This window comes from Dichomitus squalens, assembly GCF_000275845.1.
Source record: "Dichomitus squalens LYAD-421 SS1 unplaced genomic scaffold DICSQscaffold_15, whole genome shotgun sequence".
Lineage (NCBI taxonomy): Eukaryota > Fungi > Basidiomycota > Agaricomycetes > Polyporales > Polyporaceae > Dichomitus > Dichomitus squalens.
In genome coordinates, this window is record NW_006766897.1 from 607,485 (window position 1) to 621,143 (window position 13,659).

The 13,659-nt window shown below is 58.1% G+C and overlaps 7 protein-coding genes across 7 annotated transcripts; 3 read left to right on the forward strand and 4 right to left on the reverse strand.

Moving 5' to 3' along the window:
* Nucleotides 1-557: 557 nt before the first annotated feature.
* Nucleotides 558-1,676, reverse strand: DICSQDRAFT_170457 (uncharacterized protein; the record flags this gene model as incomplete). Its single annotated transcript, XM_007366071.1, has 8 exons — nucleotides 558-577; nucleotides 626-744; nucleotides 914-960; nucleotides 1,011-1,108; nucleotides 1,167-1,217; nucleotides 1,279-1,494; nucleotides 1,547-1,581; nucleotides 1,648-1,676. 8 exons carry the CDS (start codon nucleotides 1,674-1,676, stop codon nucleotides 558-560), a joined length of 615 nt encoding a protein of 204 aa, XP_007366133.1.
* A 1,236-nt stretch (nucleotides 1,677-2,912) lies between these two features.
* On the forward strand, nucleotides 2,913-4,275 carry DICSQDRAFT_61289 (snare protein syntaxin 18/UFE1; the record flags this gene model as incomplete). The annotated part of the gene is made up of 3 exons (XM_007366072.1): nucleotides 2,913-3,083; nucleotides 3,154-3,400; nucleotides 3,479-4,275. The coding sequence occupies 3 exons, from the start codon at nucleotides 2,913-2,915 to the stop codon at nucleotides 4,273-4,275; spliced, it is 1,215 nt and encodes a 404-aa protein (XP_007366134.1).
* Nucleotides 4,276-4,500: 225 nt separating this feature from the next.
* On the reverse strand, nucleotides 4,501-5,760 carry DICSQDRAFT_61207 (Golgi apparatus membrane protein TVP38; the record flags this gene model as incomplete). The annotated part of the gene is made up of 7 exons (XM_007366073.1): nucleotides 4,501-4,663; nucleotides 4,723-4,786; nucleotides 4,844-4,979; nucleotides 5,034-5,114; nucleotides 5,177-5,385; nucleotides 5,446-5,596; nucleotides 5,653-5,760. 7 exons carry the CDS (start codon nucleotides 5,758-5,760, stop codon nucleotides 4,501-4,503), a joined length of 912 nt encoding a protein of 303 aa, XP_007366135.1.
* Nucleotides 5,761-6,178: 418 nt separating this feature from the next.
* DICSQDRAFT_106503 (uncharacterized protein) lies at nucleotides 6,179-7,687 on the forward strand (the record flags this gene model as incomplete). The annotated part of the gene is made up of 7 exons (XM_007366074.1): nucleotides 6,179-6,235; nucleotides 6,287-6,307; nucleotides 6,371-6,523; nucleotides 6,579-6,700; nucleotides 6,757-6,855; nucleotides 6,911-7,315; nucleotides 7,372-7,687. The coding sequence occupies exons 1-7, from the start codon at nucleotides 6,212-6,214 to the stop codon at nucleotides 7,685-7,687; spliced, it is 1,140 nt and encodes a 379-aa protein (XP_007366136.1). The 5' UTR covers nucleotides 6,179-6,211.
* A 451-nt stretch (nucleotides 7,688-8,138) lies between these two features.
* Nucleotides 8,139-9,382, reverse strand: DICSQDRAFT_170461 (uncharacterized protein; the record flags this gene model as incomplete). Its single annotated transcript, XM_007366075.1, has 9 exons — nucleotides 8,139-8,388; nucleotides 8,444-8,520; nucleotides 8,583-8,682; nucleotides 8,744-8,804; nucleotides 8,866-8,908; nucleotides 9,059-9,090; nucleotides 9,154-9,199; nucleotides 9,255-9,292; nucleotides 9,355-9,382. 9 exons carry the CDS (start codon nucleotides 9,380-9,382, stop codon nucleotides 8,139-8,141), a joined length of 675 nt encoding a protein of 224 aa, XP_007366137.1.
* A 145-nt stretch (nucleotides 9,383-9,527) lies between these two features.
* On the reverse strand, nucleotides 9,528-12,012 carry DICSQDRAFT_106505 (cystathionine gamma-synthase). The gene is made up of 11 exons (XM_007366076.1): nucleotides 11,903-12,012; nucleotides 11,706-11,845; nucleotides 11,606-11,653; nucleotides 11,366-11,550; nucleotides 11,171-11,295; nucleotides 11,024-11,100; nucleotides 10,501-10,650; nucleotides 10,248-10,436; nucleotides 10,061-10,171; nucleotides 9,850-9,980; nucleotides 9,528-9,765 (listed from the first exon to the last, which is right to left on the reverse strand). Exons 1-10 carry the CDS (start codon nucleotides 11,997-11,999, stop codon nucleotides 9,915-9,917), a joined length of 1,188 nt encoding a protein of 395 aa, XP_007366138.1. The 5' UTR covers nucleotides 12,000-12,012; the 3' UTR covers nucleotides 9,528-9,765; nucleotides 9,850-9,914.
* Nucleotides 12,013-12,286: 274 nt separating this feature from the next.
* On the forward strand, nucleotides 12,287-13,652 carry DICSQDRAFT_61122 (uncharacterized protein; the record flags this gene model as incomplete). The annotated part of the gene is made up of 6 exons (XM_007366077.1): nucleotides 12,287-12,504; nucleotides 12,745-13,002; nucleotides 13,080-13,140; nucleotides 13,207-13,279; nucleotides 13,362-13,536; nucleotides 13,610-13,652. The coding sequence occupies 6 exons, from the start codon at nucleotides 12,287-12,289 to the stop codon at nucleotides 13,650-13,652; spliced, it is 828 nt and encodes a 275-aa protein (XP_007366139.1).
* Between the last annotated feature and the right edge of the window lie 7 nt (nucleotides 13,653-13,659).

Below are 13,659 nucleotides of genomic sequence, written 5' to 3' on the forward strand. Positions count from 1 at the left end.
TGCAAGGCGCACGTTAGAACAGGAACTTGGAACATCATCCCAGCGTAAGCCAGGAAATTCCACGTCGGACTGGCTCTTCCTCGTCGATGGCTCGTCGGCATCCCAGGACATAGCAATATCCCGTGCAGATTCTGCAGATGCAGAAGCGTCCCCTTGAACGAGCGGCGCTCCCAGCGGTGCGACGAAAGAACAGACTAGACTGCTGGGAGCGTCCCATGGACGTCGGACGAAGGAGGGCCGGCTGAGGTCAAAACTTGGTTGATGTCTGCTACGAACATCGACCTCGCGCAAGTTTAGAATGAAGCGGGAGGTAAGAACCGTAATGATCCTACAACACCGGGTTAGAACGCATCGCCACGGATAGTAGATGCAGACTGACGGTTCCTCCAATGCCAATGTGTAAGTGAATTTCTACGACAAACGAGTTAGCAGCGCATTCCATTGGCATATGTGCCACTTACTCCAGTCAAAGTGAACGCGATGTGCAATGTGTTCAACGTCAAAAGTATACTTGAATGCTTCGTGAGCCCACCAAGCCTGCAAAAGGAAATACACGCTTACAGGAAGTATATTGTGCCTATTCGCGAATAAGTCTTCTCGTTCTGGTTCATTGACCACTACGCACCATCTCGTAGTAAGAGCGACGATAAAGATACGGGGAGATTGGCCTCTTTGACCACCTTGCTAATGCCGTGGGTCTTCCACCATGTGATGGCCAGAACGAGGACATCACTTAGGATCGCACTTGTGCGAGTTGAGATTAGTACTGGGACATGTCAGCGTAGGCAGTGCTGCGGAAGAATGGTGTGTGCTTACAGCTATAGAACGAGTCATATGAGCAACAAATTCACGGAAGACTATCAGCACAAACCTGTTATAGACATTCATGGGCATGTCACTGGCCCAAACGCACCCGATGGGCAGAGGGTAATTCACGGTGTATGTAGTCGAGTAGAGGTACTACACGGCGGATTAGTGAGCTCAGTACATAAGGCATTCTAGGGCCTTACAATGTTGGAGGCCACAGGCATGAACGCTGCCACAGCTACCGGGAAAGCTGATCGCCAGTCGTGTCCGCAAATAGCGTAGACACGTAGGGTCAAAAACGCTGTGGAAAGTATGTCATGGGCTGACGATCACAGAAGCAAGGAACAACAACAACTCACCGAACCAGACAAAGTAAGGGATGATCTCCAGTACCCGGGAGAGCAGATTGACTACTGTGCAACTACAGGCTATGAGATCGATGATACAATTAGGAGGATTACATCCACGAACCTCTATGTATCGTGAGCATGGAGTAGAAGATAGCTTCCACGAAACAAACACTCACCTCATCCGAGAGTTGAGTCAGTCCGACGACGTATATGGGGTACTTCAGCATAGCCGTGTAACGGTTCAAGAGGAAGAGGGCGGTAGCTCCCGTAAACCTCTTTCCCCACACCAGGGATACCTCACGATCCAGGGTGACGATACATTCATAGTAAACCAGAGCTGTTTGAATAGTTCAGTGGTTCTCTTCCTAGGGATAGATATGGCTGCTTACCAAATGCTGCCATATCACAGCATGTCTCGACAAAGCTGGAGAGAATGCGGCGAAGTCATAAGTTAGATGACTGACTGTATGCCCATGACAAGGACACCTACGTAGTTTCGTAGAGGTGAGCTTGAGACATGAGGGTATGCTCTAAGGATAGTAGGCTCGAACTCGGGTCACTAAATGGAATCCTTGCGTACCGGGAGTCGAATGCGATGTCTTATACCTTTAAACCATGGGCATGATGAGCTGACAGTTGCCCTGTCTGGCAGTGACTGGCAGTCCGACCTGAACAAGCAATACAAGCCTGCACCGCATGTATCCTAGGGGCCCAAAGCAATCGTGCAATAGTAGGAGACGATTGAACGCCGGGAATAACGCAAAAATCCCCTGGTTGACATGTGTAGTACCACCGGCCGGCTCATCTGCGCCCTTCATCGACATCATGGGCGAAGATTAGTCGGCGAGATGACGTCTCACTTACTTGAATGGGCGAACGGACGACGCTATTGACCGACTAGTCGCCACACCATTACGCCGAGGACTGCCGCCACATCGCCCTAGTAATCAGTAGTGGTCTCGACAGAGGAGATATACAAGGTGAAGCCATGGAGATGTCTAGATGGTCATCAGGACGTCGACCAAGGATCAATTTGTCTAGCACGAGTCCAATGCGCGGAACGCTGCTGACATCGGGGATCGATCATCGCATTCTCCTCAGTAGCTACTAGTATAGCCATTGTGATGCAAGATCGACGACAAAAACTGGGGTGCGATGCTGAAGCGACCTGCAGCAAGCAGTGTGGTGGTTACGGCGGTTGCGAAAGGGCGGGATGTTGGAAGTGAATATTCACTTGTGATAGTGCGTGAACGAAGCCATGAGAAGCTGTGGCGGTGTATCCGGCCGCAAACAAACTACATAACTGACGTCCTGTACGTAGATCTCGACGGAGGATACTTGAGCTGGTCATCGAGCTGTAGGTGTCGAAGAAGACGCTACAATGGTAGAGGAAGGAGGAACGAATGTATGTCACAAACTATGGCAAACAGCGGTATCAAAGCTCGCCATCCGCCTCAAACAAGGACGAAGCGATCTTCCACAGCAGATAGACCCCATTCGAGATGTGCCCCGGAGGACTTCTCGAAGAGGCGTAGGGCATGTCCTTGTGGTCTTACTGAAAGAAAGCCTCCCACACGGTGCGAGCCTGGTTCATATTTCTCGGCTACACGTGGCGAAGCGATCGAGATCTGCAGTCGTGGACGCGCGACGTGCTCTGGCGCCCCGTCCTGCGTCACGGTCTCGCTTGTTCTGTGCGTATAACACGCTTCCTGCTCACCGCCTCGTCTCTTCCGGTCTCAGTAGCGTACAGAAGATATGGCCTTCAGCTCAAGAACATCAGAATTTCGCCAAATGGTGCGCCAGAGAGCGGGAGATGCACCGGACCCCAAGCGTCGTAGGCTCTCTCGGTCGGAGAAGCGCTCGACCCCAGAAAGCGAGAAGCAGGAGTTGTTGAACAAGGAATATGTTAAGGAGGCATACAACATCGTGAGTGGCCCGCAATACCACTGGTGATACATTTGGGTACACGCGTTCAAGCCCGCTATGACCATCGTAGCTAAATCACATAAGCACCCTCACTCGCATGCTCACCTCCGTACGTAAAGCGTACTTGAACGTCGATACCCGGAATCCGCCGCTACTACGACAGGCAACCCGGACCATCGACATCACAGGAGGAGACCAGTCATGGAGCGACGTCCGCAGTCTGACGAACGAGGAGCGGGACCAGATTGATCTGCAGGCTCGGGTCATCCTCTCTCGGTGTAAGGACCGTGTCGCACAGCTCGAGGAAGTGGAGAAGCGTGAGTTTTTCCAGTCCTGCTTCAGGTACACGAGCAATACGAGCTTGCAGGATAGCTGACGACTGCTGCCGGTGCTAGGCCGAGTGGAGCTCGCCGCGAGTCGACAAAATCCCCTCGTCCGCTTCCTCCCCGCCCGCCTCCGCCAAGACGACGCGACGGCAACGTCCGACTTCGTCGCCGCCCACCATTCCTCCATTACATGGTTCCTCTCGCGCCGACTCGCCGAGACCGGCCAGCACCTGCGCGATATGCAAGAGGAGCGTATGAAGCGGCAAATGGAGCGCACACGCACCCTCGGGTCGGGGGCGACACGGGAGGCAGTCTTCCTCGGGGCGAACCAGTCAAACCTCACGCCGCCGTCTCCTGCCGAGTCATCTGCGAGCGGGAGCTGGCTGGGCAATGCGTCAAATCTGGCGTCGAGTTTCGCAGCAAGCATCGGGTCGTCGGCTTCGCCATTCGAGCCGTCGCATTCAGCTTCAACGATCAAACCCGGAACGGGTGCCGCAGCGGGTAGCGACTGGATGTCAGAGACAGACGAGGAGGAGTTGGAGCTGAGCGCATCGCAGATCCAGCAGTTCGAGGAGGAGAACGCGAACATCCTGCAGTCGGTGCAGGATACCCTCCAGTCGGTACAGCAGGCCGAGGCGCGGCTCATGGAGATCAGCGCGCTTCAAATGGAGCTCGTCGCACACCTCACGAAGCAGACGGAGCAGACGGAGCAGCTGTATGAAGACGCGATTGCCACTGCCGCGACAGTCGAGAAGGGCAACGAGCAGCTCAAGGAAGCACGACGGAGGGCACGGGACGGGCGGAAGTGGATCCTGCTCTTCCTCATCGGAGCTAGTCTGTCGTTACTGTTCTTGCACTATTACTGAGCTTCCATCCTTCTTCCTACTGTATTGCTCTTCCATTCTTCCTTCGCCGTCCGTTCGCGTTCTATGCTCGTATGTATCCGGATAAAATTACTAGGCTCAGGTTCTAAGGTTATCTAGAAGCACATGGCACCAAGGATTGTTACACCATCTCTACCAGACTGTATATACCATACCCCCAGGCGCCAGACAAGACGTCGTGTATTATAATAATCGCACATGGTCCTCTCAAGCAGAAGAATCGTCGTACCTTGCCCTGGATTCACTATGAGGCCCGAGAAGTGGTGCACCCTCTTCGGCCTCTTCAATGGCTTCGGCGGCGAGTTCGTCGACCTCTGGCGGAACGCCCTTCAAATGAAGAATCTCCCTCTTCATGAGACGGTAGATAATCCTGTACGTACAGCGTCGCATCACACATAGTCAACGTCTCGGGTGGAAGTTCAAACTTACCAACTTGCAAGGGCTGCGATAACGACGCCGCCAACGGATATTGACACGTTGAGGATCTTGGTTGCTGGGAAGGCGGTCTAGGATGAGTCTAGATTGACATAGTGGACACTGAAGGACCTACTCGTGTCCATGTGTGACCTCGTTTCGCCGTCTGAGAGGTCTGCAAGCCGGGAGCCCACGAACACGAAGATAGCTATCTTGGGAAAGACGACGAATGTCGCCAGGAAGAACTGCCACAATGCAACAGGCCGGATGGACTGGACGGCAGCAGCCGGGTCAGCTGCGCAAAGACTCTACGACAGAGAACTTACGGCAAAGAGGGCGTTTGAGTACACCCACGGGGGGAAAGGGGAGGCTCGGATGAGCATGATCAGAGGGAGACCCTTCGCAGCCTGAAGGCACCATAACGATTCGTCAAACCCCCCATGCACCCCCAGCAAGAGGCACGACATACGATGACGGTCTCAAGCGCCTTCCAGGTTTCGTGAGACTCGGACCACTTGCGCAATCTCCTCCTGAACAGGAGGCGTAGGACGACGAATGTGAAGGCAGAGCCAAGCAGTGACCCGCCCGCTGCGATTGGAAAGCCTTTCATGCCATACGCGTATCCACAGAGGGTAATCAACGTCGTGTGCCCGACAGCAGGGGGGAAGGAGATGACGACTGGCAGCACGGAGCATCTGCGTCAATGCCAGCATACCGTGCACAGCAATCGGTACTCACAGAAGATGGCTGTTAGGATGAGCCAGCCGAAGCGGAAGTGGCTGATCCTCTGCGCGAAATTGTAGAGGGCTTGTCCGATCCGGTCAGGGCCGATGACTATGAAGAACGTCGCCAGGGAGAGATACAAGCAGATGGTACCCCATACAAACAGCTTCGGAAGCCTTAGCATTGGCCGTTATCCCACCCGAGTTGTGCGAGGGAGCGTACCTTCTGGTATGTGTTGAGATTCCTGTACCGCTGTAGAGCAGCTGCGCCATACTCCTTCGTCTTCGAGAAGACCAGTCGCGGCAAGCTCGGTCTACCTTCGCTGGCCATGCCGGGCGGTGCTGATGGGGTAGAGAACGTGTGACGAGGTATGGCCTCGTGTTGAGAAGATACCCAAGGGGATAGCGAGCGACGGTGGTGGTGAGACTGACGTATGGCCAAGACGCCCGCACGGAACTTACTGCGCAATTGCGGATAGGACATGTATATGTAGTGTCGAAGGCAGTACATCCCTTCGGAGGTACCATTTTCTCAAGGCCATCGCTATGATTACTGCACGAGGGTTCCCGCCGACTGCATGTAACTGCATCGAAGGTGGACGCCATAGAAGATGTCCCCGACGTTCCGCTCCGAGACTCGGTCTCTGTGTAGCTGCGGTGGCTGATCGCGATCGGCCCGGAGAGAGGCGCTCGAGCCCGACGCGTTCTTCGCGTGCCCCGCGAGCGCTTCTGCCCCCCTCCAGCTAACACTCACTGAGGCGAGTGCACAGTTAACAGCGGCCATGGAGAAATTCTCGGCATTCAGGGTGAGAACCGCGTTTTATTCCAAGTATACGGTATGCTGAATTGCCTTACAGGATCCAGGGACTGGTATCCAGGTTCGTCTCTGCTGCGTGGATGACGCAGTAGCAAAACGCTCATATGGAGCATCCCGCGTTCAGCCATTCCTCAGACCAATTCCACCTTCTGGCTCCGAAGCACTCGCGAGCATATTGTCTCCTGTTGGATACGCGTTTGGAGCTGTCAAGACAGTACTCCTACTCGGCCTCGCTTTGGTCTACTTTGTGCTTGTAGAGGGAGTATGCTTGGTATTCGTGAGCAGACTTATCCTCTCATCGCCTCTTGTCCTCTCAAATGACTAGGTATCAGTATCCTGTACGGCCGCTACATAGAGCCATTACACATCTCTTTACGGCCTTTCTGTCCCGAATGGCATTACTTCTCGTGGGGCTGTATTGGGTACCGGTGGATGTCGTAGCGAGGAAGCGTGGGTGTGTTTCTCAAATACATTCTAGCCGCAGGACGATACCGACCGCATTCATCACAGCCGCAACGCGCCAAAAAACGAGTCCTGGAGCCCTGCCGCGGGAGATCTCATCGTTTCCAATTGGGCTTCGTGGGTAGAGATCCTGTGGCTCGCATTCCGGTACGTATCATCCTATATTTGCACGCACGACCCCGCATCAACCGCCTTCTCCCAGATTCAAACCCGCATTCATCCTGCCCGTCGTCGACACCCTCGACATCCCTTCGCCCACCGAAAAGTCAGTCCCGCTCTCGCGCACCCCAGGTCGCCGTACCGGCACGGGCTCCGCCGCGATCTCTTCCCCCTCACGCGCCCCGATGCAGCGCATCCCCATCCGGGGCTTCCGCCGTGTAGGCCTCCTACGCATGCTCGCGTCGACCGCGCACCTTCCCCTCGTTGCGGGCTCGACGTCCGCGAAGCCCGAGAGTCTCGAGGAGATCCGGAGCCAATCTGACAGGCCCGTCGTGGTGTTCCCAGAGGGCACAACGAGCAATGGCCGTGCGTTGCTGAGGTTCGCGGACGTGTTCGGGAACGTCAAGCTACCTGTCATGAAATACAAGGTATTCGTCATGTGTGTTCGGTGAGTCTTCGTGCCCGGCTGTCCGGCTCGTTCGTGCTGACGGGCCTCCTGGGTAGCTACGACCCCCCTACGGCATTTGCACCGACGCTCTCACATTCCATTCCCTCAAAATTCGCCAACCCGATACCGCACGTTTTCAAACTCGCAAGCTCTCTCGCCCCACTGACGCTCTCGATACGCCTCCTCTCACCGTCCGAGTCTCCCAGCTCGGGGTCTTTCTTGTTGAGCGAGTTCCTCACCGGGGGCACGTATTCTGACGAACTGGCAGAATGCTGTGCTGCTTTGATGTCGCAAATCGGGCGTTTCAAGCGTGTGGGGCTGGGGTGGGAAGACAAGGCGGCGTTCCTTAACATGTACAAGGGCAAACGTTAGACTAGGATACAACAGCATATACTCGGGTTCCATCTAGAGCAAATGATCCGTTATGACGTCATGGACTACACAATAGATTTCAGCGTTTTCTTCCTGTTCTAGGTCCATGTCCAGTGGCTTCAGGCCTGCAGAGCTGGTCCACTCTGTGGGAGGGGACCACTGGGACCTCCGTGGCATTGATCATCTGAATTGCCAACCGGTGGGGTTTCCCTGTCCTGGCTGATGACCATGAGACCCCATGGCGTACTCGTGCGGCAGGGTCCTGTCTGGGAACAAGGCCGGGTATCCTCCTGTATTATGCGGATACGGTCGCACAGCAGCGGACCCAGAGAACGCGCGGTCCCTCCCCCCAGTATCTCTATCGAGCTCTCGGGCATGGTATTCAGACTGCGCCCGATGCGACGGACGGCTGCCTTCACTGTGTCTGTATCCCCCTTGACCTTGACCATGCTCATGTCGGGGATGGGACGCGGACGCGGACGGCTCCGCCCTCGGCGTGCGTGGGCTGTACTCGCCGTCTTTGTGATACTGCGACCGTCGAATGCGTATCAGCGCGACCGCAGACGGCAGCCTCTCGAGGGCATAACGCATAAGGACGACTCGCCTGCCGCTGGAGCCGCACTACGTTGCCGAGGAGCCGCGTGCCGTCCAGCTCCCTCACCGCACGGTTGGCGTCCTCCTCCTGGGTGTAGTTGAGCCATCTGTGGTGCAAGCTGCCGTCAGACGCGGACGGGCCGCCGACGACAGAGCACACACCCTCGTGTGCGATGATCCTTGTCGACATCGCAGAACGCGACCTCCCCGCCGACGGATCGACCGAAGTCCTTGAGTTCCTAGGACGATATCGGTGCCTTGTTCGGGACTGTCCCCGCTCGTGGATGGGATCAGCACGTACCTGCCAACACGTGCGCGGATCCAGGCCGTTGACTACGACGGCGTACCTCATCTTCTTTGGTCTGTCTTGCTGGTGGTACGCAGGCGGGGCGCTAGGTGGTCTGAGAGGGTTCAATGGCGATGCCAACGCCAGCGAGGTGGAGAAGAGCTTGCGGCACGTACTCGTACTCCAACTCTGGAGAGCGAGCATACCGCTCGGGGCGCGCCAGCTGCACGTTGATGGCTGTAATGCCTGGACGTCAGCCGTGTTATGCGGGCCGGAGGGCGGGCTGGGTCCGACTCACCAAAGCCCAAGAATGGTTGGTTAGAAAATGCGCGGACGACCTCCTGCAGAATAGACAGAGGCAAATGAGCCACCCATTGCACGCCATAACACGAGCGACGCTTCCTTCCTCACTCACCAGTGCATCCTGACGGCCGCCCCACGAAAAGTCGGGACGTGATCATAGCGGTAGCGATACCTTTTCGACCACTCACCCGCCGGTGTTCGAACTGCACAAAGCCGAACCCTGCAGCACGGGTGATGCCGCCGTCTCCTCAGCGACAAAGTGCACATAGACACAGAGACATACCTGGGCGCAGCTTGATCTCCGTAATCCGCCCATAGACCGAAAGGTGCTGCCGTGCCGTGTGAGTCTCAGTCGAGGAGGAGCGAAAAAGCGTAAGGGAGCACCTTGTATATCTCTTCGCCGCTCAGGCTGTCGGGTACCCCTGCATATGCGCACACAGATGAGAAATCGACCCGAGAGAGTACGGAAAAAAATCAGCTCAACCGCCTAGGTAGACGCGAGCAGAGTCCATCGCTGCGTAGGAAGTACACAGATGCAGAGGCGAGATCCAGACAAAGGGACAACACGACAGCAGAGGAATGGTGGCTTTTGAGCTCTCAACCAAGGACCTCTACCGACTCCACGAGACACAGACAACCCAATACTGACCGAGTAAACCAGTGTGAACATCCACCACGCAGTGCGACGCGTGATATTTGGGTGCCAAACCCACGTCAGTTATGGAAGGAGGTGTGGCGATACGGTTCGAACCCTTGTACAACATCTATCGGAGGGAACATCGCTTTCCGAGGCTCTAAGAGCACAGGCCCCATCGATTCTACTGCCCCCCTTCGCTTCGTCGCTTCGCAAACTTGAAGCTCTACACGCATCCCATGGAGAGACGCCGCGCCCGATCTATTACATAGCCGCAGAGAACAGGGCGTCAGAAGCTGTCGGCCGCCACACTACACGATAAGAAAAGAAAGGCAGGACGCGCACCGACCGCGACCCGAGCACTCGTCCTTGCCCTCGCCCAGGATGCACGACACGCACAGAACACGTTTTCACAGCCTCGCCTTCGCGGGCTTCGCGAGCTCTTGGAACGCGCGGCGAAGGTCGTCCTTGAGGTCCTGTGCCGTGACACGGAAGCGGTTCAGCGCGGACGCTACAGGACAGCACAGGATCCGAGCGAGAGCCCTTCCCCACTTACCTCGAGGTCTTCAACCCCAACGCTGATGCGCACGAGCCGCGGGTCAGCGGTCTTGTCCAGGTTGGCGCGCCGCTCTATGAGGGACTCGACCCCGCCCAAGCTCGTTGCCGGCTAATACCCGTCCGCCACGTCAGTACTTCGTATCCGTGTTATCGGGACACACGCCGGTGCCCGAGGCAGGACTTACGATGAAGTACTTGACGGCGTGCGGGAGGAGGAGCGCGTACCGCTCCGTGGCGAGGTATATCGCGAACGTCGGCGGGTGCCCGCCCTCAAGCTGCGTGCGCGGGTCGAACCCGCGCGCGTCGACGGCCTGCAGGCTCGAGTGGGTCACCCTGTCGACGACCCCCGCGGGGATGCCGTCGTGCGCCTTGCCCTGGAAGCAGACCATCGCTGTGCGTGAGTATCCCAAGTATCGCGCGGGAGGAGGACAGACGCACCCCGGCGGCTTTGGCAAGCCACTGCGCGAGCCCGGTCGCGTTCTCGGACTGGCGGGGGACGCGGAGGTGGAGCGTGCGCAGGGAGCGGAGGAGCAGCCACGACTCGAGCGAGCCCATCGTGTTACCGAGGAAGGTGCGGATGTGCCAGAGCTGGACGCGCTCACGTCAGTCAGCACGCGCACCAGACCGTGGCAGAGGAAATAGAACAGGTGATGATAAACGGGAATGTAAGTTTCTGCGCACGGACGTCGGCGCAATACTAGCGAGATCTTCAACATCTGCAACTAGGACATAGAAAGGCCTTGCATATTGCTGTTCGGTGACCTCTTGATCCCTGCCTCACGTGGGGGCGGGTCCTTCCAGCCGAGAACACCTGCTTCCTGATTGGACGGGCGACCGCGAAGAAAAAAACAGGTTTTCTCGGCAGAGCTCGCTTGCGGGCCTTTTCATGACCGCGCAGACGACCAAACGCAGAAATCCACGCTCAACAGCAAAAAAAAACGAAGGCAGGAAAGACACGCGCCTCCTTCCACTTCTCGAGCGTAGGCGCGACGAGGACGCCGCAGAGCAAGTCCGAGTGGCCGCCAAAGTACTTCGTGCCTGCACGCGGCGTGTGAGCGACGCTCAGAGCAGCAGCAGCAGCAGCAGCAAGCGTGCGGGGGCGGCTCACCGCTGTGCATGACGACGTCCGCGCCCCACTTGAAGGGGTACTGAAGCGGGGGCGGGCCGAAGGTGGCGTCGACGAGCAGCGCGCCGCCGGCGTTGTGCACCTTGTCCGCGTAGTGCTTGATGTCGCTGACGTGAGCGTGAGCCTGGGGGACGGCGGCGGATGAAAGCAGAGATAGAGTGGAAGGGATGGACTGACCGGGCCTCGCCGGTGGGGTTGAGGGGCGTCTCGAGCCAGCAGAGGTCGCCCGGGCGGAAGTCGTCGTCGATGTCGATGAGGGGGAGGTCGCCCTGGCGGCTGCGCCTGTAGACGTCGATGGTCTGGTGGCAGCCGAAGTAGCCGCCTCTGATGGCGACGCGCTTGGGGTTGAAGAAGACGAGGGCCTGGGATTTATCACTCAGCGGGGGTTGGATTGGGGTCGGGAGCGGCGGGACTCACGGCGTAAGAAGCAGAGAGGCCGGAGGCGTAGGTGATGGCGTAGCCGTCCTACAAGGGGTGGTCAGCGAGCGGATTGCGGGCGGATGTGCGGAAGACTCGCATTGATCTTGCTGAGGATACGCTCGGCGCGGGCGGTGACGCCCTGGGTGTAGCGGGAGTAGACGTGGCGTTCTGGGTCCCATGGGTCGAACTCGTTGGAAAAGGCATCGGGGACCTTGGTGGGGTCAGGGGCGCGAAAGGCTAGCAGAACGGGTAGATATGAGCGCAATGACGGGGACTGGGACTGGAGCGACTGACTGGTGGAGACGGAGATAGAGGGGGCTACCTCCGGGCCGTGGAGGTCGTCATCTGTGTGAATGAGCTGAGTGCCGGTGAGCTTTGTGTTAGGGGCCATGTCCTCTGATCGTGCTCCTCGTCCAAGAACGAGAGCTGCGATGTCGGCAAGCGTCGGCGACCTGTCGGGCTTTCGTGCTGGCAGTCATTTGGACGCGATATGCACTCCCAGCACGTGAGCGTGACACGACGCGTCCAGGGCAACTCATTTCCCGCCAAAGAGGCCTTGTTCTTCGCGCGAGTCCAACTGAAGACTACTCTCCTAGTCCTGCCTTACCGCCTACTCCTCTCACAAGGCTTCTCGCTCCTATCTGTCTTTACTCAAGTCCCCCCTCCCTCTCTGACAACATGAAGACCCCTACTCTCCGTTTCCTCTTCCACGTCGCCGCCATCTGTCTCCTCGTCTGCCCCGCATCTAATGGCGTCCTGGCTGCCGACATCAACGCGGAGCGTATGGCTCTCGAACGCCGCTACACCACCCCCCACTCTCTCGGCGACAACTACCTCTTCGACCCTCGCGACGGCTGGCAATCCGTCAACACCACTAACCTCCTCTACAAGTACCAGTCTCGCGCACCTGTTCCTGATTCTGCCCGCGACGACTTGGACGATGCTGATCACTTGGATCCCACTGGCGGCACTGGCGACACTGGCGACAACGACGACGAACTGGGCCCTAGAGCTGCCGAACACCACCATTCCTACACCCACGAGACTGCCGACATGAGACTCCTTCCTAGGGCCGGCGCTGAGCACCGCCGCCATACTTACACTCACGGCACCGCCGACATGCAGCTCCTCCCTAGGACCGACGCAGACGAACACCACCACACCTACACCCACGGAACAGGCGGTATGCTGCTCCTGCCGCGCGCCAAGAAGGCCCACTCCAAGTCCAAGTCCAAGTCCAAGAAGACGTCCAAGAACGCCAAGAAGAGCGCCAAAGACGTCCTCAGCAACGCCTCGGACGGGCTGCTCGCCGCCGGCGGCCTCACGGACAACGTCAAGAAGATCATCAACACCATCAAGGGCATCGGCAAGCAGGAGCCCGTCACGATCACCTGGTGCGCCCGCCCGCCTCCCTCTCCCACACAGCGTCGCGCCTCCCCCTCGCTCACCGTCGGCTCACGCGCCTGCGCAGGTATACCGGGCACGACCTCGACAACCCCAGCTGCTGGGCCAACCCGAACTGGGCGCCGACGGTAATGCTCTGCTCCGTCTCCCATCGCGCCCTGAAGCTGAACCCGCTTTGCGTTCCTGTCGCGCAGGACAGGTCGTTCGCCGCCGCGCTAACGCTCGTAGGGTGGGCGACCAAGCCCAAATGCTTCAAGTTCCTCGAACGTACGTCCCGCCGCCGCCCCTTCCCTCCCCCGCGCTCGCTGACGCCCCGTCCCGTGCCGACGCGCCCGCCGGACCCGAGCAGTGTGCAGCAGCCCCCAGAAGTGCATCTTCGTGCGCGTCGTCGACTCGTGCGCGGGCTGCGCCGCGGACTCGAAGCACGTCGACCTCACCAAGGCCGCGTTCCAGAGCCTCGCCGACCTCGACAAGGGCCTCCTCACCGTGCAGATGCGCGAGGCGACCGACCCCGCCGACGGCTGGTGCGTGCTGCTCGTTCGTCCCTTGTCTCGCGCGCGCACGTTGAACTGACACCGACCGACCGGCCGTGTGAAGGCTGGAGGACCTCTGGGGCCCGAAGATGAGCGCGAACAACTAGGCGGACA

Coding starts and splice junctions, on each gene's coding strand:
- DICSQDRAFT_106505 (XM_007366076.1), bottom strand. CDS start 11,999: ATGGCCCCTAACACAAAGCTCACCGGCACTCAGCTCATTCACACAGAT. Junction 11,296..11,365: donor AACCCCACCGGCGAGGCCCG/GTCAGTCCATCC, acceptor CGCTCACGTCAG/CGACATCAAGCACTACGCGG. Junction 10,651..11,023: donor CGCTCGAGAAGTGGAAGGAG/GCGCGTGTCTTT, acceptor GAGCGCGTCCAG/CTCTGGCACATCCGCACCTT.